This window comes from Strix uralensis, chromosome 1, assembly GCF_047716275.1.
Source record: "Strix uralensis isolate ZFMK-TIS-50842 chromosome 1, bStrUra1, whole genome shotgun sequence".
NCBI lineage: Eukaryota > Metazoa > Chordata > Aves > Strigiformes > Strigidae > Strix > Strix uralensis.
In genome coordinates, this window is record NC_133972.1 from 37,166,963 (window position 1) to 37,192,720 (window position 25,758).

A 25,758-nucleotide genomic window follows, 5' to 3' on the forward strand; every position below is an offset into this window, starting at 1 on the left:
TGTCACAGGAGGTCTGCCTTGGTGCAGATTTCATGGCTGTGACCCAACACACAGAGATGTAGACCCTTCACCACTGCAGCTGCAGCTATGATCAGAACAAGCAAAATGCTTTAAAAGATGCAAAGTTATCTGAAAAACAGCAGACTACAGACACATACATATGACTGCTCAGAAATGGTGTGCACCTGTGAAGTTAATATCTCTGCTTCTCAGCTGTAAAAATAACGAACAATATTAGCACCACTTTTTCCACTCAGGGATGTTGAGAAGAAACTTGTAAATCCCATTTGGGGACTACATTGAGGGACATCAAAAAGCTGTGAAAGATGAGAAAGTTATGATTCAGGGTTCATTTTGGTGTGCTCTGGGAACATGCTGAAGGATGAGGAAGAGTACATAGAACAGTCCCCTTAATTGAGTGATCTCCCTCTACGTTAGGCATTAAATGAAGCAATAAACTTCTGGAAAAGGTTAGTATTTGATCATGGAATTAAAGAACAGGCAGAAAAAAGCTAAATTACCGCTGAAGCAGCAATATTTTGGTGCTTAACTTTGCAGCAATAATATAATTTATATACAAATTAGATTAATATTATTTTTGCATCCACATGTTATCTCAACACTAATAATATCAGTATAGTCATGCAAATATAACCAACATCTACATTTTACCTCAAATTTAAAATGACTGGTAATGAAGGTGGCAAATTCTGTATTTCCCTTGAGCCACACTTGTAACTCATATCTCTCTCTGCATAACTACTGAAATGAAAGGCAGGATTTTTCACTTAGCTTTTAAAAATACATTAAAATAAATATTAGATGAATGAAAAAACATTCCAGCCCAACCATGAAATTCTTTTTTAATCAAAGCCTTTAGGCTCCATTACATCTTGGTGGAAACTGCTGACAAAGGAGGGCTGCAAGGAAGGGACCATAAACTGGTGGGACAGAGGAATGGGTACAGGCTCTGACAGCTCTGCTCCACAGTAGCACCCACCCTATAGCTGTGGGGCTGATAAAAAACACAAAGGGGGCAGAGACTCAGTATTTGTAACTGGTTCAGCTTTTGTTCTGTGATTTGCAGTCAGTCTCTGTAAAGAAAGAAAATGGCTAAATCCCAAGAACTTTCTGAAAATTATGAAGCAACTGTTCAATGAAGAACAAACAGTAGGAATATTATACTATACATTTCTATTAATATACCTGAAAAAGGCTGTTCAGTCCTCATACCTTGCCTTGATAAGATGTCATCCATATTTCACCAGCAAATGAACAATTGTCATTTGAGGAAGGGCGTGCAGGAGCCCTAAGCTACAGTTACACATGACTGCGTCTTGGTAATCAGTAGTAACACTAAAAAACCCAAATAGACATGTTGTCTCAGTAAAATTTTGATCGTTTAAACTCCCTGTTAAAACAGTGAAACTGAAACATCCATTCCAATTTCATTTTCCAGTGTTCTTGATTCCAATGGAAATCTGCACTGAAAATTGTATGTTAATTTTTTTTAAGTGGTGTTGCACCTTTTCATGGCAACTGGTAGCTTCAATAACATGACTCCTACCTTATCGAGAGCTGCTTGCACTATGGATTCACTCTGAGTATCTAGCGCGGACGTAGCTTCATCCAGAAGAAGAATCTTGGGATTTCTTGCCAGGGCGCGGGCAATAGCAATTCGCTGCTTCTGTCCTCCACTCAGCTGAGCCCCTCTTTCCCCTACCACGGTGTTAAATTTCTGAGAAAGGAGAAAACAAAACAGAAGCTGTGGGACGTCTCAAATGAAATCCTCCCTTCTCTTTGTGATCGTAAGTACTCAGCTTTTAGACAAGACGTAGCTTTTTCCGTCTGACTTGAGCATGGGCAGAGCAAACATGCAACTACATCTATCCATCTAGCCCTTAGCCAAGCCCTCCTACCCACATTACATACTTTACATGCCTAACTTTGAACTTATAGTTCTTCAAAGTCTTGATATTTACCGCTTGATCAGAGAGTGCTCCAAACCCTGTTTTTTCTCAAGACAAGCCCGTAAAAAGCATCTCTGTATTTACTGAGGACTGCCTACCTTTCCAACAGGGTTAGGGTCATAGGGACCCACCAGGACCTATAACGTTGTCTCTTCTGAATCTGAGACCCCCACCTTGGAGCCATGGCTTGGTTCCTACTGACACTGTCACTCACTCCAAAGTCCACTGTAGTCTTTTATTATACAGATGTTTAAGAGTAAATATGATCAAATAACTCTTCCTGAGAAGAGGGAACCTTGGAATAGACTGACATGCTAGAAACGGCACATGCTTGAGAGACAGGGGCCAAACTCTGAGATAGAAGAAGAATTTGAAATCAAATCCCAGGTGGGCACTTTTTCCACATCTTTTTAACTGCAGGACCAAAAGGAAGGACATGCCATCATCCATTCCTGAGAATGTGTTTTGAATGACTCACTTCCCACCCCCACCCTGAAAGGAGTAAGGCACCTACTGCTAAGAGATGGCTCAAAGCTGTGAATCTCAGGCAGAGAGAGAGTTCAAGCTCCCAGCTGCTAAAAATGGCCTTGGTTCAGGGCATACTTATTTACTTCTACTCCCCATTTCCTATTGAATGCGCAGACAGCTTCTGACAAAGGGTTTTGGATTTCTAGATCTTCTTTTTAAAAGCCCAGCTCTTCTTGTGCCTCATGAGATGGGTAAGGATGGTCATACAGCTGTGAAGCTTCTCTTCTCCTGAGTTAAGGCATTGACATTTTTTCCAGACTTAGGCACAAATCTTTTGAGGGCAACCAAACAAATGCACAATATCTAGTACAGAAAGTCCCTTAACTGAAAACTGCTAGAGGCTATAAGATTATTTTGGGAAGTTATACTACAACTTGAATTCCCATGCTCTCCCTCTCAGAAACAGGACACTGGCCTAAATGGACCTCTCATTCTTACACTCAAAAGAAGTTCATGAACTCACATCAGGCAGTCTAGATATAAAGTCAAAAGCATTGGCTTCCTTGGCTGCTTGCTCAATTTCAGCATCAGAAATATCTTCTCGGCCGTAGCGAATGTTCTCAGCTATTGTTGTTGCAAACAAAACAGGCTCCTGGCTCACAATACCAATATTTTCTCGTAGCCACTTTACATTAAGTGTCCGAATATCCCAACCATCTAAAGTAATCTGAGAGGAAAAGCGTATGTCAAAGAAGTTGAGGAAATGCACTGTGTTCATAATAAATCTATTAATTGCTATTACTTGACTTAAGCATGAGCTACAAGGACAAAAAAGAAAAAAAAAAAGTTGTCTTTAGTAGAAACCTGTGTTGGGGGAGAAGTTATAACTATAGCTTTTCCATCCATAGCACAAGCCAGAAAATGATGAGGAGCAGCATAAACAGAGAAGACAGGAGGGGTTTTTTGTTGGTTCCCCCCCCTCCAATAACCATGCTGTTGAAGCTGGCTGAAGAGCTTTCCAGCTTCCCTGCATATTTTTTACCCTTTTCTCATGCCCCTGTGCCAGTTTGCTGCCCTTGCAGTTGTGGTTACACATTTGCCTCTGTGGCTGTGCTTTACACCAGATCAAAGGAATAATCCAAGTTGACTAAAAAGGAAGGGGAAAGTTATTTTTAACCTACATCATTTGCTATGTAGTCCTACGAACACTGACATTAGCACAGGGGAGGAACGGCAAACTAAGGCATAGGGGCAGAAATGAACAGCCACAGAAACACTAAGAAACAACTGTGTTGATAGTAGATAGCTGCCTTGATACATTATGTAGTGATAGTTCAGCATTTAATATCTGAAACGCTTACCTAGTTCCAACTAGCAGTAACAACTACTAAGTAGCATTCTTCAAATATTAAGTATAAAAAGAAAATTTTCCTTAAACATATTGTTTATTTTTCTCCTTTTACTTTTGGAAGTTTCTTATGAGAAGCATTTACCATTTACTGGCCAGATCTAGTGCTCTGTGGTAGAGCAGACATACAATGTGTAATGATGGAAACTTTTGCTGTGGGTTAGCTGATGGAGAAAAATGAGCCAAGAAAACAACTATTTAAAATAGGAAAACTCTCTCCAGGTTTTAGTTTACGTTCAATGAAAAGGAAGCAAAATACAGCAGAGCACTGTTTGCTTAGAAAAGTTTACAGAACCTTAAAAGATAATCGTTGATGAAAATAATTTTAATTTCAGATCTTGCATCTATTCAGAGGTTTGTGGTATTTACTACTTCTGGCACAGTACAGCAAGAAAGAGAATAATGAAGTCAAGCCAACAGGAAAACATAGTTAATTTGAAATTTAAATTGTGGAAATGCTGAACTATGCAGAGATATGTTCAAATTCAATAAAAAATAAAGATAAAAATCAAGGTTCTGTCAATCCAGCAAACTCATGCTTATCCGAATAGCTCTCAGTTTTTACAGTTCACTTGCAGGCACTCACTTCTCCCTGGACAGGATCATAGAATCTCTGCAGCAACTGAACAGTAGTGCTTTTTCCACAGCCACTGGCACCAACTAAAGCAATGGTCTTCCCAGTTTGAACTTTCAAGTTTAGACCTTTGAGGATCTGGGGAAAAAAACAAACCAAACCAAACCAAAAATATATATCTTAGTTTGACAAGTTTGATTAGAGAACAATCTGTCAAGGTAACTGTAGTAATAAGCAAGGCAGTAGTAAAGGGCGCAGTCTGAAGGTATGGCAATTGTACCTGGGAATATTCTGGGGCACTGATATGAAAGAGTCTGCATCTATGCTTGTGAAGTGTATTAGCCTTCAAAACAGCATGGCTACCAACCTGCCTTTTGGGAATGGTCCCTGGATCCTTCTGGCTACCAAACAAAGCCTGGGAATTATTTGAGGATTGATAACTGGAACAGGCCAAGTTCATGCCAAGAAACATTTTAAGAGTTCCCTTGCATAGACTATTGCATTCCAGTGCCTGGGAAAATTCTCCAGCACATTCAAATCAACTAATATAGACACAGCCACAGTACTCTAAACTTAATAGCTCATTTTCTCCAATTTGTGTGATCTGATAGCAGGCTCAGGGTTCTTATGTTCTCCTGCTGTCCTCCATTTTCCAATGCTTAGACAATGGCATAACACTTAGTTATGAATCTCACAGAAAAATACTTCCAAGGTGCTAAACATTATTGTTGAGAAACAAGCCTGCTTACTTCTATTTTTAGAATATAAATGGCTGTTTTGATAAGGTAACTGCTGGAAAGCCGTTAATAAATCCCAATCTTTATTGTTAACAGCCTCAGCAACCTGGGGAGTAGTTGCAGCTTAATAATATCTTTGTTGCCATTTTCACATTTAGGAACATTTTACCTCAGAAGATGTCCATGTCATATATGAGTAATGCTGTGCAGTTGCCAAAATATTTGGCTGCTATGGGAACTCTTCTTGTTTATACCAGGCTGATTTATGATTTTGCCTACACGTGTTTTTGCAATGAGAGATTTAAACAGTTGCAATATTGCTCTCTTCTCCCTGTGTTACCTCCAGCATGGTTTGTATCTCCAAGAAGCTGATATCTTGGTGCCTGCATTATCAAGTAAGAGCTATGTTCTAGATACCACAATTTCTTCAGATGCAAATAGTCACAACCACCCAATAGACTATTTCTAGCTGTCCTCTATCAGGCAAGGTGTTGTCAAGATTAAAACTGACAATAACTGGACTGCTTCAATCCGTTTGATTTGGTTTAGCCTGGACAGTGGAGATTACACTGTGTTGCATCAATTACTTTAGAGATTGTAGATAACTTCTACACATCTTTGCTGATTCCTTTTGGCTCTATTAAATAACATTGATACTCTTAGTAGGGAGAACTGCTGAATCAGTAGGTTTGGGAAGAACAACAAAAAATTTCTTATCTCCCTCCGATTTGGCATGCAGACCCATAACATAGCTCAATAGCATGAATAGCATTTTTCGGAAGAAGGATGAAGAGTCCGCTCTGTCACTTCTGATTTCTGAGCCAAGAATGAAAGAAGATGCATTGCACTGACTTCAGTCAGGCAGAAAGCCTAGCTCTGTATCTGTTCTTTTATCAGCCCCAGTGTCCTGGAAACAGATTTGATGCACAATGGGACAGACCTCAGATGACTGAGGTGGGACAAGCCATCTGAAGAAATAGCCACAGTGATATGAACTTTCCCATTTTCACCACTTAATTGGCATGTCCAGCTTTTGTTGACCTTTGAAATATCTCTTTCTACCTTTTTCTTCATCAAATAACAGCAGCAAAATCCCCTTTCCTTTCACCTTTATCAAGGTCTTTAAAAGATTATAAACTGTTGAATATAGTAGAGAGGTCAAACCAACTGTGTCACCACAAAAATAATCACCATGACATGACGTATATAGCACTGCACAATAAGGGTACTAAGAAAAGTTTAACTGGAAAAGAATAGGTACATCAATTTATTAAGCAGCAATTTTAACATCTGCCCAAAATAACATTTGACTTCCAAAGGTATATTTAGGATGATATGTTTCAATCCATTTGACGGCATCCTGTTGTAAAGCCTCTCTCACAGGTCATTTTTCACATGGGATATCACAGCAACTCAGAACAACCAAGGGACTGGAAAGAGCAACTTCCTGGTTTAACTGTCTAAAGTCTGGAATTTTTAATGACAGATCTTGAAAAATCTTATTTGGTTTATCAGAGCTCTTATTCACAGAAATTCAGACTAGGAGCAACACGTGTTCTTAGCTTTGTCCAGTAGAGGAGAATGGTGAGCAGGTAGCCAGTGACAGCAGATCTAGAGCTTTGTCTGTATACTACTGGGGGGAAGAAAATAACATCCCATCTCCCACGATAGGCATGAATTTTGTATTCAAAAACAGCAAGAAGATTAGACAAGTAATATGGACATAGGCTGCAGAATTTCCATACAGTAGATTAATCCAAAGCGAACACTTACTTTAACATCAGGTCTGGATGGGTAACTGAAATGGATGTTTCTGAATTCAATTTCTCCTATGAGTTTGTCTGGTTTGTAGCCTTCGTTAGAACTGCTATCTATGAGCCGTTTCTGGAAAGAGGTTTTTATAATATGTTACTGGTTATTACACTTTTAGAACTGTCATTTCAGCTGGGTACATTGTTCTCTCTACTTTCTTAGCTGCTGGTTTACACTGCAGTACCCCATTGCAGAGCTGCTGCGTTTTACTCGCAGGATGCTGAATGCAGGGGAACATCTAACTGTGAATTCTACTTTGACAAATATAGTACATTTTCAAATGCAACAAAATCCACAGCAGAAAATCCATAATTGCAGAACACAACGGTACTATCCTGTAGCCAAAAGATGGCCCTCAGTAATCCATATGGGATGACTTTATACTCACATCAAGAAGAACAATGCAGCCATTTCTGCATGAACTTTGTAGTCCTACTTGTTTAAACTATTCCATATACACTGATATCCAATTGCTGCATAACACAGTAAGACCAAGATAATAACAGTGTGGAAACCCTTTTTCACAGCAACATCAGCACTGCAGCTTTATATTATTATAGCTTTCAATAGCACTATTAATGCCCTACTCACAAACTCCCCCACCCCACAGAAAAAAACCCAGCTCAGATGAAACTGTGCGTACATGTATTTTTAAAAAAATAATATAGTGCCTTACTACTTTCCCTTTGGAGTTGCAAGTCTAATAGAGAGATCTCATCCATAAATCTCAGATACACATGCCAATTTTACCAACATTCATTGTCTCAAATAAAGAGGCAGTTTTCTTGATATTAATGGAAATATTATGGGTTTCAGTGGTAGGCATCTATAGAAATTACGAATTAGGGGCTTTTGAGTGTTTTTGTTACACTTCTGGAGGAAAGAAAAAAACGGGGGCAGGGGGGAAGAAATTAAGTGCAATTGAAAGTCTTCTTTTCTGCTTACTTACCTTCTTGATAATCCGATATACTTCATAGGCAGCCCCACGTGCATTAGCCACACTCTCCAAGTTGGGAGCCGCCTGGCCCAGGGAGAAGGTTCCAACGAACACAGAGAAGAACACCTGTGGGAGAGGGAGGTGTAGTTAACAGTGATTACAGAGCCACCAGTGCCTGTCTGTTAAATGCCCAAGTCTTTCTAGTACACCCTTTCCAGGAAAATGAAATATGAAAGTGAAAGGTGCCTTTCACAGTTGCTTCTGTCCACTCCCCGTTTTCCTGGAGTGAATGGTAACTACTGACACATGCCTTTGTGGCATGAATGACTTTTCTTTTTGATGTTCTTGCATTTTCTATCATGCACAAATAGAACAAATATCTTTCTCTGTTGCTTTCCAGATGTTCTCAAAGTTAAGAGGCTTGCAAAATTTAATCCAGATTTTCTTAACTGAAATTCCACCTGTGGGACCAACACACAATTAACTTGACATGCTGTGAGGAACCATACTAAGAACTCATCAGAAGTCACTTAAGTGTGAAAGTTAAGCATGTAAACAAACTTTTGACATCAAGAAGATAGCTAAATATCCTCAAACCATTATCAACTTAGACATACTGGTAGCGTACAGTAAAGGCTTGCAAGTAAACAACAACAAAATGCACAGAAGACATTGCAGCTAAATGAGACATTGAGGACTTCCCAGTACACATTCAGCACACCAGTAGGATTCATTTATCCTAGCATCTAGCTAGAATTTTGTTGGCGGTCCAGGTTACTTGTCTTTGCTCCCTAACCACCAGCTCTAGGTTGTTCATCCTGCCCTACAATAGGGTCCAAGACAAGTGAGAAAAGTGAAGATACTTTTGCCTCTACACCGATCAGAGTGGGAATTCTGGGTGTCCTGTTCAAACTTGTTATATCAAAAGCTAGGTAAAATGAATGCCCTCCTTTCAGTTTTTTTATGCCAAGTGAGTCTCTAACAGCTAATTTAGCAAGCACTCGGCAGAAAGTAGAGATAATTATGTAGACCACTTACATAACTATCTTCTTGATGTTACAGAGCATTTTTCAAAGCTTAATAGCTGTACTTACAATTAACACACGGCCAATGTCATAACTTTCTTCCTCAGCAGTGAGCTTGGTTCCATACCAAAATGCAAGCGCATAGGTTCCAAAGATAAGAAATTGTGAAACACCTAGAGATGTGTTGGTGGTAATGGATTTTTTCACTCCAACACTTTTAGCTATCTCTAAGTTAGCATCATATCTGAAAGTGGATAAGGAAACCATTAATTTGACATGTACCACATGCCATTCTGATTGATATTTCCCAATGCACTTCTTTTAATTACAAGGATTTCTGCCATAAAAGCAATTGAAGTCGCACAAAGAGAATACAGGGGTTTTTTTTGACAGAGGACTAGTAGGGATATAATTCATTTGAATAAATCTGCTCTGACACATGCTGACAACATTGTCATACCACTATGGAAGACATACTTAGAAAACAATTGGATATCATGACTTCATTATCATGATGGAAGACTCCATACCACTCTTGAGCCATTTATTTCTATTGGTCCTGAAAGGACACCTTGAAAAAGTTTTATCAACATTACCTACGAAAGGCAAGGTTTTGTCTTTCACATTTAAAAAGGGCAAAACAAAAAACCCACAACCCCAGGCACTATGGGTGAAGGCAGGTAAATGACTAGAAGCCAGATCTCCCTCTGACGCCAGAGTTGTTCTCTTACTGGTCATTCTGAGAAGTCATGAATCTTTCCCTTAGGTTAGTTTACTGATTAATATGGCAATATAGAAAACAAGTGGACACAGAAGACCAGTATAAAGACTGACAAGTTCAATGCGAGACTTATTTCTTCTAAGGATAGTTTATATTTATTCATCTATAGTTTCCAGCTAACAGCTTTCACTTACTCAAGCTCATTATGAAAAGTATAGCCTAGGAATAGTGCATCTTTTTACTTGTCAGTGACATGCTCAACAGCTTACACTTTTTTCCAAATACATATTTTCCTATACAAAACATCCCCATATTAGGAAGACATGAAATTCAGTCAGCTGGGGAGGAATCTTAAAACAATGTGCATTAATTTTGTCCACGTAAATTGCTCACATGCTACCAATGCTGTGTTAGTTCCTAGGAAATCCACCAGTTCCATGGGTTTTTTACATTAAATGGAGGTGGAGCTGTGGAAGAGGCTGAATGGTCAACCATGGAGAAAAGGAAGCCTTACTGGCATGGTTACCAAGGTATCAGTTATTTTGTCTCTAGACGTCAAAAAAAAAAAGAAGAAAAAAGTAGTTTGAAGCAGCTCCTACTACTGGATTTTCAGACACTTTTTTTTGCAGGGACCAAGAAGATGGGGAGGAGAGGGATAACACATCTAGCCCATGTTAGGGCTTTTTCGCTTTTACTGTGTAAGCAGAAAGGGTCTTAATACTGTTGTAACTTAAGGACAAATCCCAGTAAGCAGAACACAGTGCTAGAAGATAGAGCTCAGTCCTTGGAAGGAGACAAATGCAGGAGCAGGCTGTAGGACCCTGATCTAGGGCTAACATCACCTCAGAAATTTCGCACAAGACCAGGGCAAACATGAGCATTGAAAAAGAGATTCATGGATCATATGGATCAGGCCTTCTGGTTTGCGTTTCCCAACTGCATGGTATTGGTGATGCCCTGTATTTGTATACTGAATGTTATTGTTTATGCTCGTTGAGTTATCTGATACATATGTGAAGAAATTTGTGGTCAGCCATATCTACCTCACCTTTTACATTTGACTAGGGCCAAGACAGAATTAGGTCAACTACAAGTGTTATTTGCAAATCATGAAAGTAATAAAAGCCAGTGATGTGATTTTACATAAGGCTGTTATCCAGTGAAGCTTAAATATAAGCTCATTAATCAAAGATCAGAACAGCAGTGAACATGTTCTAGAAGTTAAGCAATTAATCACATGCTCTGCTGCATTTCACTACTAGGTAAAGATAACCTTCCCACCACTTTCACTTTAAATTCAACTCCAGATCTCAATCAGAGGAGAAATTTGAGCCTATGCTGCAGTGATAACACCAAGTAGCCCATCTTCACTGACTAGGTCTATTTACACAGCTTTATTTTCAGGTGAGCTGTCCACTTATAGAAGGATAAAATGACACTAAGGTAAATCTCATTCCCCTGCCCCTCCAAAAATTCCCCCACAAACCCAGCCCACAGCCAAACTCCTTTTCCATATTTTAAATATAATTATTATTTTAAAAACTTACTTTGCTAATGCCTTCTGCTGTCCATTGAAAGCCACAACAGTCCTGATTGCTGTCAAAATTTCTTCTGCCACAGCTCCTGCTTTGGCGTAAGCAGACAGCTCTTTAGCAGTAAGGGATGCCAGGAGCTGGAAAATTGAAAAACATATATTATTGCAGCCTACTGAAAGACTATGCACACTCTGTTGGTGAATAAGAATGATCAATGCTCGAGGCACAAGATGAGGTTTTAGGAAAAAGGGGGTCAACTCCTCTCTGTGCCCTGAATTTCCCCAAAATCCAGCTCATTCCCTCATTGTGTCCTCATTACAGTGAAAGACTACACGAGCATCAGATGAGTTTCATGACTGATCCACTTTCCTCCCAAGCTGAGGACAGCCTATGAACTACTCTATGATGTGTGTAGGGCCAGGGAGGTGTGCCATAGCTGCCCTGGGGGGTGTCTGAGGTGTTCAGAAACTAGAGCACCAGTAGACATTAAAGTAAGCAAGGTAGTCACATTACAGCTTCTAATGTTCTTCCTAGCTTATTTGAAATGCTTCAGGTAGAAAAAAACCCTAGTATTATATATAAGTAACCACTCGTGAATACAAGCTGTACCCATTAATGCGGCAACAATGGATCACAAGGGGAAAAGGCTTTCCCATCTGAAAGGGAAACCTCTCCAGATATTTCACTAATTCATATCACTCCAGTCTGCAGCAGCTGTATATATGTCCTAGGGTCTACTCTGTACACATCATGAAACTTGGTAAATTATTTGCAAGAGATGTGGTATCATATATGTGCAGATGGAAAGAGCTTGAAAGCATTTGTGTTAAGAGGAAAGAGTTGAGGGTCACAGGTGTATGTCTGGGCTTCCCCAGAGCTCTGCATGAGGAAATCACTGTGCGATGAAGATGCTCTGATGCAGATTACCCTTCTGTCACAAGGTATGAGGACAGAGTATGTGGACAGAAGGAACATGACCTACAAGTACATGCTTGGGACCTCAGAGAAAAGCTACAGAAGGAGCAGAAATCACAAGGTAAGCATGGGCCAACCTCCCAACTTAGAAACCACACTAGGTTTCTCCCATTCTCTCCCCTTTTCCTCCGCATAAGAGTTATAATGTTTTTCTGGTTTGCTTTGTTTATTAATCCCCACACACTTACAGTTGACCAAACTGCTGCTGATGCAGCAAGCAGAGGGCTGACTGACAAAATCACCAGTGTCAGCTTCCACCCGTAGATGAATCCTATAATAATCCCTGCCAGAAATGTGGCAAAAAACTGTACAAATATACAGATCTTGTCTCCGATGCCTTCATGGATGGTGTTGATGTCACTTTAAATAATAATAATGATAAAAAAAAATTGTTAGCTTTGAATGCCTTTCATTCTATCTCCCTCCCCCTCCATTTCATGCTGTGTGGCCTACTGTCAGAAGCTTTGCCATTTCCTAACTGGCACAGTGAAATTTCTAACCACAGCTACTGAACAGTACCATTAGTCTCTTGTGTGGCCAAAACACAGCAGAAACCTATTTTTTAGGACTCATTTTCTGTGTTTTCCAACATTCTCTGCTGTTTCTATGCCTTGTCACTAGGTCACAAATGACCTAGTTTCCTTATCCAGCATCCAAATGGAGCAATACAAGCAAACAGCCAAACAGCCTCCTCACCTCCCGTGACCATCTCCAAAGGATTCCTTTCGCTCAGCTCTCTGATGCTTTTTTAAGTTCTTAATTTTGGCTACAAACTCAGATCAAGGGTTATCTCCATTCTACCAGAACAACCATTATTTGGAAGAACCTCTGTTTTCCATAAAAATTTCCTTCCCCATTTTCTCTTCCCAGCACATACAGATATTAGAGCTGAGAGTGGTTTCATTTAAGCTTCTCTTACACCTTTCAAGACACAGCTCTGTCCAAAGCTACCTTAAAATCCAGAAAAAAAATAAATCTGTGTTCATGCATATAGTCCCATTGCATCTTGGGGTATACAGTCCTCACTCCTATGTCTATTTAAGTCTATGGAAAAGCTCCAAAGATTTTTTTGACTGGATGGAGTCCAGCCTGAGATCTGGCTGGATGGAAATGCAAGCTCATTTCCATTCAATAAAGTGTCAGAGCTTTAAGTGTTTGTAAACTAGCTGGAGACAGCAGAACTGTTTATTTAGTACTGTCTGCCATGTACTTCATGGACATCAAAAAGCCAATGTCAGGCATTTCACAGCAAAACCCCTTCCAGTGCATATATCACAGAAACTGCAAAAATGAAGCTGAAAAGAATAATTAATTTCTCCCTCAGAGCTGCAGTATTTCACATTTTAGGTGTGGGTTTGTTTGGGTTTTCTGCTTTGTTTTTTTTGGGGGGGGAGGCTGGGGGTGTATTTTGGAGGGGTGGTGGGGTTTTTTTTGTTGTTGGCTTTTTTTAAATCTCTATAGGCTATTCCATAGATGATAAATGGCAGTTTTCTTTAAATGTCATACTTCGGGGGGTAAAAAATGAAGAGAGCCCTCACTCTGTCAGTCTGGTGTTCAGCATTCCTATCTGGGTAGTATCAAACCAAGCCATCTCCTGATGAAGCACTGCAAAAAAGAACTTCTGCCGGATCCTTGCCGTCTGCCTTGTAGCAGCAATCAGAAATGTCCATACTTGGATGGTGCTCAGGATCAACACAGCACAGCCAATTCCCACATAATAGTAAGCAAACCTGTGATAAGACAACAAAAGGCCATATGACCTATCTTGTGAGAAAAGTCACTCACACACAAAACAACAATTAGTCTTCATTTACTATATCAAAATAAATCCTGAAGCCTGTGAACACATTAGGAAGCCTTTTTGAGAAGGCAAACATTTGGCTTCGGCTCAAAGGGATAACACAGTAGAAGAAACCCCCCCCATACTCTGTTAACAGAATAACTACAAAGACTCTTACTTTGTCATTTCACCTTCTATATCTATGCCTGGAATTGATGGACAGCTGGAACTATTTACTGAAGCATCTGTCGGGGAGGAAACAAAATGTAGTAATATTTGTGAAAGTATTATATGTAGAAGATAAATCATGGCAATCTAGGGTCATCAGCTTGGGAATATTTTGTATTTTGCAAGTGAAGTTTTGCAAAATACAAAATCATTTGGCAAACATGCATTAATTTATAAGGAACTTCTAGTAATTAGTGCCTGATAACTGAGGATACAGAAGGTGGTCATGCTCCTTACTATCTTGCTAAAGTTAAGTTCATTCATAAAGAGCACATCCAATGCACTGCTTCTGTCCTGGTCTAGCCATTAAAGATTGATTAAAACAATTGGGTCATTTGCAGCAGGATGAATTTTGCTCATTATATACTTGATTAGATGTGTACCAGTGCCATAGTCTGGGGGAAAAAAATCCCAGCCCCTGTGGCAAAACATAACTGGTATGTAGAGAAGTCTAATTTTAACTTTTTACCTTCTGACATGTTTGATTTCAGGCCACTTAGCACAAAGCTGTTTGTCATCTCTCCAAACACAATGATCATAAGTGGCAATCCAGTACCATTTGCAGCAGCTGAGATCAAACCAACTACCATCAAAAGGACATCCACCCAATCAGCATAATGAAACTATGTGAGCATAAAAAAAAAAAAAAAAAAGAGGAAAAAAAAAAGAATGAAGTTATACCTGACAGTTCACATATTTGTTACAATATAGCAGCCTCACAAGACATGCTTTATTTCTACCTACGTATTCTAAGTAGCAACAACACTTCAACTGGGGGTAAACTCAGGACATAAGAATTTTGTAGTAGGTCCCACACATCTTTAAATCAGTACTCAGTAAGGCTGCTAAGAGAATATTGGCAGGACACATGGTTCTTCCCCAACTCAGCAGTGAAAAAAAACAAAGCGTATGTCCTACATGTTTCTAAGCGATGATCTTCTCTGTACAAATATATTGCATTTTGTGTTCCAGTAAGTTACATATTTACTAAGATAATGCCTTTGAAATGTAAACAAGAGTGAGTTATTGACCAGCACCTGGGTTATATCTACCAGTAGAAAATGTCTGCAGCAGAGATTGTATCTTAAGGCTTGTCTACCCTCGGACGTTTGTTTGGTTTAAGGAAGGATGTGAATTTAAACTGCCACAGCTATTCCTGGATGTGGTTAATCTGAAATCAGAACATTTTATTCCTGACTGTCCTAACCCTCTTCCAAAGTGTAAATGGACATGGAATAAACTAGGGAAGAATAAAACTTCTCTTGTTCCAGAATAAGCAAGTCCATGTGTAAGAGTTATTTGGGAATAGCTGTTGTATGGAAAACTGACCAAAACCATACCACTGGTTCTCTCACAGAGCAGATCCCTCAGATGTCAAACACAGGATAAATCCTTTGTAAATAGAGCCAAGGCAAGGGCCTGTGCAATATATATGTCCAGATCAGCCTCAGCAGGGGTGAGCTTCATCCTCCAACAGCACTAAGGTTGCACTGCTGTCAGTGCAACCAATACTCTGAGGGGGGAAGCTGACCTAACAGGTCAAATTTTAAAGAGGTCTAGCATCAATAGGTCTCAGGCTTCTTCTCCAGTTTTTGATTGCTTATTAGTTGCAATTCATAAAGAACTCATAATGACAAATAAAGAAAAGAAAATATAAAGCAGACCATCAAACTGGACACTAACCAATTCAAAAATGCCAACCATCCGTTTCTCTGGCTTCTCGTTTTCCTTCCTAGAGGAAAATGCAAAAGACTAATTAAGATGAGTTTTTTCTAACAAAGCCATATTAAACTCCACCCCCCCATACATCCGATACACCAGAGGCTAATGTGTTAAGTTCAAAGAATGCCTACTTTTTTTTCTTGGGCTTTAACTGGTCACTTTGTTCAGGATTTTCTTCATGTTGGAAAGAAGGATTGTCATATCCCTTGCCTGCAGATTCTGTGAAATAAAAAGATTTTTTTTTTTTAAACATTATAACCCACCTTTTGTACCAGTTTCTTGCAACTTTCCCTGCCAATTCTTTTTCATTTTGAGCTTAACAACTACTTTTTCTCATGTTCTTGGAACAGCCTTGTGAATTTTTCTTGAAACTTCTTTTCAGTTCATCTCCTCTCTACTCCAGAAAAAAGCTTCCAGCTCCATTTCTGAGATGGAAACAAACTTTATTTTTATAATTAAAATATATTTATACAGAAAGGCTATCAAAGACTAAAAGCACGAACTAATTAATTCTGCAAACACCTACACAACTGAATGCAAACAAGGAGAAACCCTACTGAAATAAGGGGAATTGCTTATAGTGAAGGTTATAATTGCTGTAGGTAACACGAAATAGATGCGAGTTAACCAAAGAATCACGTCTTTGCCTGTAATAATTGTCTCCATTATTTCTTTGTATGGCAGTAGTTGCCACACATCCCACTTCCTTTGTGCTAGGGGCTTTAGAAAGCTACACAAAATAGGAATCCTACCCCACAAAGCTTATGATTCTAAATGTATAAAATCAGATGTAATAAATGCATAAAAAGACTGATGAGCAACCACAGTAGGGAGCCAGCTGTGAATCACATCAGGAGAAAAGAGTACCACACACCAGTCACCCCCAATTTACATTTACCTGACTCACTATGAATAGAATTTTCCATGTACTGCTTTTAATGTCAGTCAGTCTACAAAGGCTGGTTTAGACAACCATTTGAAGGCAATAATGGGCTTCCACCTTACTGAGCTTATTGTAGGAAAATTTTCATGCACAGGCTAGGACCCACCTAGTTTTATCTACGTAAATAAATTCTGCTGAACTTGGTGGCATGATTCATGCATAAACACTTTCTAGGCAGTGGCTTCAGTTCACTGGAAACTCATTGTATTATCTCCTCTAAAACCACTATGGCAATCAGGAAAAACTTATAATGCACCTTTAGATCTGGAGCTGTGGAATATATTCCTCAAACACACACATAGCTTTCATGCTTGTGGCTTACCAGCGTTGGAGAGGTCCATTGCTGTGGGATTTTCAAAACAGTCCTTCATTGTTCTTCTTTGTTGTATGCTCATGAGATAAAGTCACATTAATCAAAACCTGCATTAAAAAAGCAGCAAAACCTTTATAAAAAGTAGATATTTAAAGAGTACACATTAAAATATTTGTGGGTTTTCCCATGACTCATTATATTTTGGTCTCAACATCGTCCTACTTAAATATTATGACTAAAGAAAATACGTAATAGCGTGATAAAGAACTACTTTTAATGGGATATTAAGAACAGTGCAAACTACTGCCATGGAACCTAACTCAGTAGACTGGTTTAGTAGCCTTTTATGCTAAATCCCTAGATCATTCATATACAAATTATGGTGGATGAGCTATTACAGAATAGAGGATTTGACTCATTATCTTATATTTGACTAAAACTTACTGAACAATCATTATAGAATCATGGAATGGTTTGGGTTGGAAGGGACCTTAAAGATCATCTAGTTCCAGCCCCCCTGCCATGGGCAGAGACACCTTCCCCTAGACCAGGTCTTGAACACTTCCAGAGAGGGGGCATCCACAACTTCTCTAAGCAACCTGTTCCAGTGTCTCACCACCCTCACCATAAAGAATTTCTTATATCTAAGTCTACCCTCTTTCAGTTTAAAACCGTTACCCCTCGTCCTATCCCTACACCCCCCGATACAGAGTCCCTCCCCATCTTTCCTGTAGCCCCCTTTAAGTACTGGAAGGCTGCTATAAGGTCTCCCCAGAGCCTTCTCTTCTCCAGGCTGAACAACCCCAACTCTCTCAGCCTGTCCTAAGAAATGTAACATAGTCATGTTTGTAACAATAAAAACTAAAGATATGTGTACGCATTATGCCATACACCAATTAAGCAAGATTTAGAAGCAGTAAATGACTGATGCTCCAAGTTTCCCTAGGCTATTCTTGATGTATCACATACTCAGATTTAGAAAAAAATTAAAAAGCAAAAAACCAGACATGAATTTGATGAAAGCTAAAAGAATAACGATAACAAAACACATAATCAACCTGACATTAAAAAAAAAAAATTAAAACATCTTTTTCGATAGATTTCTGTCTGCGTTTTTTTCCTCGTGTTATTTCAGCTTACCTTTACGCCACGCTGTGCCCATACGTGCGGGTGACCGCGGCCCCTTAGAGCCTCCCGGCGGTGCGGGGCGGTGCGGGGCGGTGAGGTGCCCCCAGTCCCGCGGCGGCCGCGGTCACCAGCGCGGCCCGGTGCGGTCCGGTCCCCCGCGCCCCGGCCACCGGCTTTATAGCGGCGGGCACCGCCCTCCCGCCCGGGCTCGGGTTTCAGGTGAAGGTCGGGGCCGCAGCCGGGCAGGAGGCGCCAAGGAAGAGGGGCCCGCGGGGTGATGTCGGTCGGCGGGCTCCTGCCCTCGGCTCCGCCCCGTTACCAGAGTATTGCCTCACTCCCTGAGTCTCATCGTTACTACAACTTGAAGAATTTTAGTTTAGAAAACGCTGCTGATAAGCAGAGGTGAGGGGGTATTTGGAGAAGAGTCACTTGTCCAGTGAAAAATTCAGGCTTGTGAAAGCTATCTGCCAAGTTGTACCAAATTTGGGGAATGGCTTCACTGCATTTGGTGAATTTCAACTAAGAGTAAAGATATGCTGGTGAATTTGAACTAAGAATTGTTAAAAGAAGTGTTTTCATTTCCTGTTCTAAATGACATGAAGATCAAAGCTAGCTAATTTCATTACTGTTTTTAGAGAAGCTAATCACCACATTTTGCTCACTTAGTTCCCACCCCTTCCCCACAATTTCTGTAGGGTTTTGTTATGACAAAAGGAACACTGTTTCTTCTTTGGGTTAGCTCAGAGGTTTGTTTGTTTGTTTGTTTTGTTTTTTTTTTTTTTTCCCGCTAAAGAAATCAGGTAAAAAAATTAGATTTTCTGCACAACCCTAAAATTAACAGTTCTTCATCTGTATCATTTGCTTCCAGTAATGCCTTTAGCATTTATAAAAAATAAACTCCTAGTTATTTGTCCATCCACTCAAATGCCCTTATCCCGAAGCTGATTCCCAGGTAATTAAACTAGTTACTAAGGTGAAGTTATTATCAAGTAACAAGTTCAGGACTCAGCCTAGTTTAAGCTTCCCTTTTCTGCCTTCCCCACAGGATTCAGATTACATTTTACATGTTTGTTATGATGCCCTGAAAGAACCTCAGAAGAAAAGGCATTATTAGGCGTCATCATCTCCCGCCCATTGGGACCCAAAATGTTCAGTTAGATTCAAACTCCTACATGTCAGATCTAGTACTTTTTAGTACTGTCTGATCTCATTAGCATTACCCAGGGTTTATATTACTGACTCTGCATTAAGCCTGCATAACGCACATCCACGGCTGTGTTCTCTGTTCCAAAAAATTAATAAAAAGCTTTGACTTCTGCTGCCATGAAGAATCTTTTTTAGAAGAGACAGAACAGTAAGCTGAAATATTTCACTGTCCCAGCTCCAAGGTTCACAGCTTATGCACTATTGCCTCCACCAAAGGCAACAGGTTTTTTTTTTTCTTATTCATCAAAAGGGGAGAGAGAACAACTCCTCACCATGTCTCAGTTTTTGTTAAAACAAGTGATTAACTGTTCTTTTCAGAAGAAACTATCATCACATTAAAAATTTTAAACATAGGATCATCCCACCTAGAAAGCAAATGCTGGATTTGATGCTAGATGTGGGGCTGACAGAACACATAGATAGCAAAGTAGAAGAATAGAGGTAGTATGGACGCAAAAACCTTTTGAACCAGTTTTCAGAGCTGTTAAGTACCCACACATCTTACTTGGGATCACTGGCAGCTGGGGAGCGTTTGGTACCTCTGAAACACAGACACGTTCACTTTTCAAAGCTTCATTATCAGTTATTGACACACAGTAGCAATAAAGTGTCAATTGCAATCCAGATCCATTCCTCTGCACACTGTATGCCTGCTAACAAAAAGCCTCAGAGTTCCCCTGCATAGAAAAGTCAGTCTAAAAAGGATGTGCAAGATGAGCAGGGCAAACAACTGCTAGTGCAGAAAAAAGAAGCATGGGGTGTTGAAAAGAAAGTTGTTTCCTTCTCTCTCCCTCCTCCCCATTTCTTCATTTGAGAGTGATGTTATACTCTATGCAGGTTAATGAGCATCTCCAAGGCGGGGGGGGGGGGGGGGGGGAGACGGAACCCCAAACCATAAACAAACAGATTAAAAGAGAAAATGAACAAAAGGAGGAGTAAAAAATCGTCTCCTGGAAAAAGATTCCTGATCAAACCTACTGAGAAACATGGACTCATAGTCTAATTACAGGTAACTACTCTGTACTTAAAGAAGAAATAGATTAGCATAAGCTGACATTTTTGCAGAAACAAAAGTTCTGGACTAAAATACACACACGTCAAGCAGAGAAGACTCCCATCAATAAATAAAAGAAGGCAGAAAAGCAACACAAGAAATGGTAGTTTACAATAATGCCCTTGCAATTTTTGAACACACACACACATTATGATAAAATACCATAATGTGATTTGGAGAGGAAATACTATTAAGCCACAATGCTTCTTTTATCCAAAAATATTTGTTAAATTTAGGAAAATACTCTCTGCATCTGAAAAATGTATTCTATTCTAAACAGACAATGTACACCCGTGCCCCCATGTGTTTAGTTCATCTGTCCAAAAGCAGTCAGTGATAGGAAAGGCAAAATTAAACACAGTCAAGTATCTTTAATTAAAACTAGCCATAACTGAGTGAGCTAGAAGAGATATTTGCTTCAAAGAACTATTAACCATAAGCACAACATTACTAAAAACAAACAAAAACATCCCACAACACAAGCTGGAAATGAGAACTCATTTCCCCAGCAAAGCATTAGCACTAGAAAGAATATAATGTGTGGTATGCAAAAGTCATAGACACCCAACTTTAGTGGAACATTTCCTCAAAACAAGAGTCAAACACAAAGAAGGTGTATTGTATTTTACAAGTGTCATAGCTGCTTATTGCTTTTTGACTTTTGCCACAGACTAGAAGAGCACCAGCAAAACACCAAGCCTACACCCACTAGCCACACGTGGGGAGTCAGGGCAGTATTTGACTCATTACCTTAATCGCAGCTGATTACCTACTTTCCATGAAGCTGGGTTGTAATTAACAGACCTTTATCTCTACTTACTTCTCCTTGGTGTTAGTTGCTCTGTGACATTTGCACCAGAAAAACCATACCAGAGTCACTTCAAAAATAAAATTTAAAAAGTCCTTTTTTTCTTATTTATTTGTCAGAAATCAGACCAAAATGGAATATTGATACTCTAGGTCTTGTAGGCTTTGTGGGCTGGTCACCATTAGTTGTATCAACTCCCACAAACCTACAGCAGTACAAGGACATATGTATTGTACACAAGCTGAACAGTAATATTATTAATAGCCACTGGTAGTAGCTGTAGTCATGGTGCAGTACATGCAGCCTCACTCTGAGAAAGGGTCATATTTTGGTGGGCATAAAAGGAGTGGCTCATTATCATCCGAAGTTCTTCACTGAATTCACTGAGTCATAGGTTATGGATGTTGTCCATTTGGGTTATAAATATGGGACTTATGAATATATCCTACACAGTTAACTTTTGTCAAATAAAAATGAATAGAAGGGTTCTGTCTGAGCTTAATTAATGTCTGAGGGGCAGGGGAGAGGTAGGGTTTTCTCCATCACTGCCTGACAGATTCAGGTTGGGCTATGCAAGCTGGCAGTACTGAGTACCCACAGGGAATGAAAAGAACTCTCTTGTGGAGCAGCTGTGGGCTTCTGTGTCTTTCAGAGAAGGTATTTTTTTCCCCACTCTCTGTCACAGCAGTCCATGCTAAATCTAGCTGGGGTAGTACAAAATAGAAAGTCCATAGTTTCAGAATACCACCTGAGGCAATGAGAGTGGGGTAAATTCTGTTGACTAAGGTAAGCTTAATTACACCATTGGTTAAGCTAGTCAGAAAGTTTGGGGATATTAATCACATTTGCAAACTAGAACTTAAGAAGTTTTATAGTTTCTTTACAGGGAGCAGCTAACTAAAATGTTGTAATTCTCCAAACTAAAACCAAGTTATATATAGACTACTATAGCATTTGCAACTGCAGAGCTATCAGGGATTTGGTGCAATGGGTGGAGAAAGTCTGGATAGATGTGAGTGTTGGAATATTTAAAAATCAGGTAAAGAAATATGTCACAACACCTCTTGAACTTTCTGACAAAGACTGAGTTAATGTTGTCCAAAAGTCATAATGCTGTAACCAAGCAAAACAATTATTTGTGGTTTTCTGGAAATTGGGGAGTAGGAACATATCTGATTATTTTAACTAATCATCAAAGATAGCTATTTAATCATAATTGTTTCTAACCAGAACAACGTGCAAGAATTTATTAAGGCTGTAATGGTTTTACAAGTTCTCCATAGTACACATCTTCTCAAAGAACAAAACCAAGTAAATGCATTTCATTCTCTCCTATGAAGTTTGCACATCTGTTTTAGAAGAGACTTAACTGGTAAGTGTGAAGAATTTGCAGATTTCTCAAGTAATTACTGTAATTCTTCTTGCCTTTAAAAAAAAGGTTGTCAATATGGTTCATTGTTTTCTATAAAAGAAAATATAATTTTTTTTCTTCTAAATAATAGAGTTATATAAGTAGTAAGATCATAGGAAGCACAGAAGGTAGTCATTCTGCTGAACACTTTGTATATCTTAAACAGAAAAAATTCACACACTATTGAACAGCTGATAAAGACCTATAGAGATAATTCACAGGACTGAATGTTACGTTATAGACCTATTTCAGAAAGATAGGGAGAAAAGAAAGGGAAAGGGAGGAGGACCTGCCTTATGTAAGCAGTTACTTATTCTAGGGCCTTCCCTGTATCAGGAGAAAGACAATCCAAGGGGTTTTGGTCCATCAGAGCAGAAGTATTAGGAAGATGATATTTCATTAGTCTAGCTAAAGGAAATATCTAAAGAGACAATTACACACCTGGACAGCTGTTGGGCAACACAGGCAAGAGGAAAAAAATGCCTTTTAAATTCTTGGGCAGTGCTGGGAACAAAATTTTCTTTCAAGAAACAAGAGAAGTAACTGGAAATGGGCTTTTCTACATTTCATCCTGAGAGGTAGAATATGATCAAGGAAGAAAATTTGCGTGGAAGTGATGGTGAAATTACGAAGTTCATGATTCTTTAGAAAAAAGAGATAAGAAGTTTGAGTATAGAATTATTGTTATTCATGGAAAGGTAGTCTAAGGGCAAAGGGGATAAAAAGAGTTGACAAACTTGTTATGGACTTGAAACACAAGAGGACATTCTTTCATGCAAAAGCACAAGATCCATGCGTAGGAATAATCTAACAATAAGTAGAGGCTGGTAATGACTTTGTAGGCAGCTTTTCTGCAGAATAGCATCTAGGAGATACACTAGATGGAAAACTGAATAGAAGCCAACAATGTCAAACTGCTGTGAAAAAAAGCAAAATTCACAAAAGCACAGAAGAGTCATATGTGAAACACATGGAATAGTGTTTTCTCTGTGTAGCACTGTTAAGTCCTCAGCTGGAGTGCTGTGTTTAATTTTGGTTATTTCAAGAAAGATGTGGATGATAGGAATTGTGGAAGAAAGCGAAATTGAAGGGGTATAAAAGACACGACCTCTGAGGAAAGGCAGATGGAATTGGGTTTGGTGCAGTGGAAAACATGCAATTCATTTTAGAAAAATATGAGAGACTGTTGCAAAATGTAATCCAGTGTCTGCCATATCTACTGTGGCACTGAATTACAGTAAGAAAGATGAAAAATAGATATTAGGAAAATGGCATTAACTCTATGGAAAGTTAAGCACTGGGACAGATTACTGATGGAGTTGTTGGCATCTAGATTGTTGATTTTTTTCATCTTTTTTTTTCTTTTCTTTTTTTTTTTTTTTTTTTTTTTTCAGGTTAAATCAAGCAATTGCCTACAAGGCAAATTTGGTATAGATGATCTTGCCTCGAGGATTGCAGAAAGATGAAATTGTCTTCTGAGATCCTCATTGGCTCTATTTTTTCTGTTGTGCTGGTAAACATAACGTAAGGCAAAATGGAACAAAAGTGGTACATCTTGTATTTTGATTAAAGACTTGAGGTTAGGTATAAACTGAGTCTGTGGAACAGCTGGCAACAGTTTTGACAAAGGTTTCTGCTGGTGAGAGAGAGGAAATTGGACAAATGGCAGAGTGACTTCACTACCTATTCCATATCCTGGGGTGGGTCATTGACATGACCCATGTATTAACTTTCATATTTCTTTTTGGAGTGAATCAATTAGTTCACTTTCAGATGAAAGTGGAGTATGGTTTTGAGAATAGTTTATTCCTGAGTTTGCTCCCAAGAACTAATTTCTATAGGGTAGTTTTGGGTCTTCCCATCTTCTGCAGACCTGGAACATGATCCTTGTGCTCCCATTTCTGTATACTGTCATATATCCTGGAGCGTGCAATGCATATCCTTTGGACTATAAAAATCTCTCTGTGTTTTTGCTTTCTGTGTAACATCACTGTGACACAGCTCAGCACTCATACACAGCACTATGGACTGTTAAAAGACAAGAAGTAATCAGTATGTCTTAGTGGTTTGGGTGCACCACATGAAATGCAAAGGAAACTTAGATTAAGTGGTAGGCCATAGAAATGTGTCCAGTCCACTCCAGAGGGGCTATTTCTGAGCAAGATGGATAAAAGCTGTTGAAACCTTGAAGGCAATGGACCTCATGGACCTTAACTACTGGTACAGTGTGTTCACTGTTAGGATTTCACAGCATTTTACTAACATAACCCTGAGATGAAAGAAGTTGTGTGGGTAGAAACTGCATACTCTGTTTCTGAAAGATCTTATTCAAGGACTTAGTCCCATCTCACATCAAAACGTTAGGTGGTAGTGAATTATCAACAGTTCACATATGAAAATGTGAAGAATATCATATGTCTCTATTACAAGGGTAGCACCAGCCAAGCCCCTTTCTTTGACCTGAACAACATTTTGGCTGTGCTGTGCAGTGCTGGACAGGGTGTGGGCAGCACAGAGAATTTGAGTTCATTTATTCTTTAGTCCTAGACTCTCGGAGGGAATTACCAAATTACTTTCCTTTAAATATTTGTATTTTTCAACACAGTGCCAAATCTTGAGGGCAAGGACCTCTCTTCCTCTAGCATCTCTCCCTCTGATAATCTAGCATTTTGTACATGTATGTAATTTAAATAACATGACTGAATCAAACAGGTGTTATTCATACAAGTAGCACATGTTTACTACTGAATGATATTCTGATTAAATGTTTATATGCTCCCAAGGGTCAGTGAATATGGTCCTTTTCATCTAAAGGAATCAGTGTAAACATCCCTGCTCACCAAGCATGCACTTCATGACTCTTAGGAGCACATCACTGAGTGTTTTCCTTGGCAGGACAGACCATGGTTAAAATGGAGTTGTTTTTTTTTTTTTTTTTGTGAAGATGTGTGTGGACAGTGACCTTCCACTGATACTATTTAATCTAGGAAAAGGAAAGTTTAA

General features: G+C 39.2%; 1 protein-coding gene across 3 annotated transcripts in view; it reads right to left on the reverse strand.

The window, feature by feature from the left end:
- Nucleotides 1-18,427, reverse strand: part of ABCB5 (ATP binding cassette subfamily B member 5) — a 39,602-nt gene extending 21,175 nt beyond the window's left edge. For 2 of the 3 annotated variants that reach the window (XM_074863083.1, XM_074863064.1), the window contains exons 1-15: nt 18,289-18,425; nt 17,158-17,255; nt 16,024-16,111; nt 15,854-15,902; nt 14,640-14,793; nt 14,121-14,187; nt 13,701-13,892; nt 12,351-12,522; nt 11,200-11,324; nt 9,001-9,175; nt 7,919-8,032; nt 6,931-7,041; nt 4,433-4,558; nt 2,962-3,165; nt 1,568-1,738 (exon numbers count right to left, since the gene is read on the reverse strand). In XM_074863083.1, coding sequence (XP_074719184.1) covers nt 1,568-1,738; nt 2,962-3,165; nt 4,433-4,558; nt 6,931-7,041; nt 7,919-8,032; nt 9,001-9,175; nt 11,200-11,324; nt 12,351-12,522; nt 13,701-13,892; nt 14,121-14,187; nt 14,640-14,793; nt 15,854-15,902; nt 16,024-16,111; nt 17,158-17,230 — 1,821 coding nt within the window. In that variant the 5' untranslated portion in view covers nt 17,231-17,255; nt 18,289-18,425. Of the gene's footprint in view, nt 1-1,567; nt 1,739-2,961; nt 3,166-4,432; nt 4,559-6,930; nt 7,042-7,918; nt 8,033-9,000; nt 9,176-11,199; nt 11,325-12,350; nt 12,523-13,700; nt 13,893-14,120; nt 14,188-14,639; nt 14,794-15,853; nt 15,903-16,023; nt 16,112-17,157; nt 17,256-18,288 lie in introns of all 3 variants that reach the window. The other variant, XM_074863074.1, reaches the window with a different exon arrangement.
- Between the last annotated feature and the right edge of the window lie 7,331 nt (nt 18,428-25,758).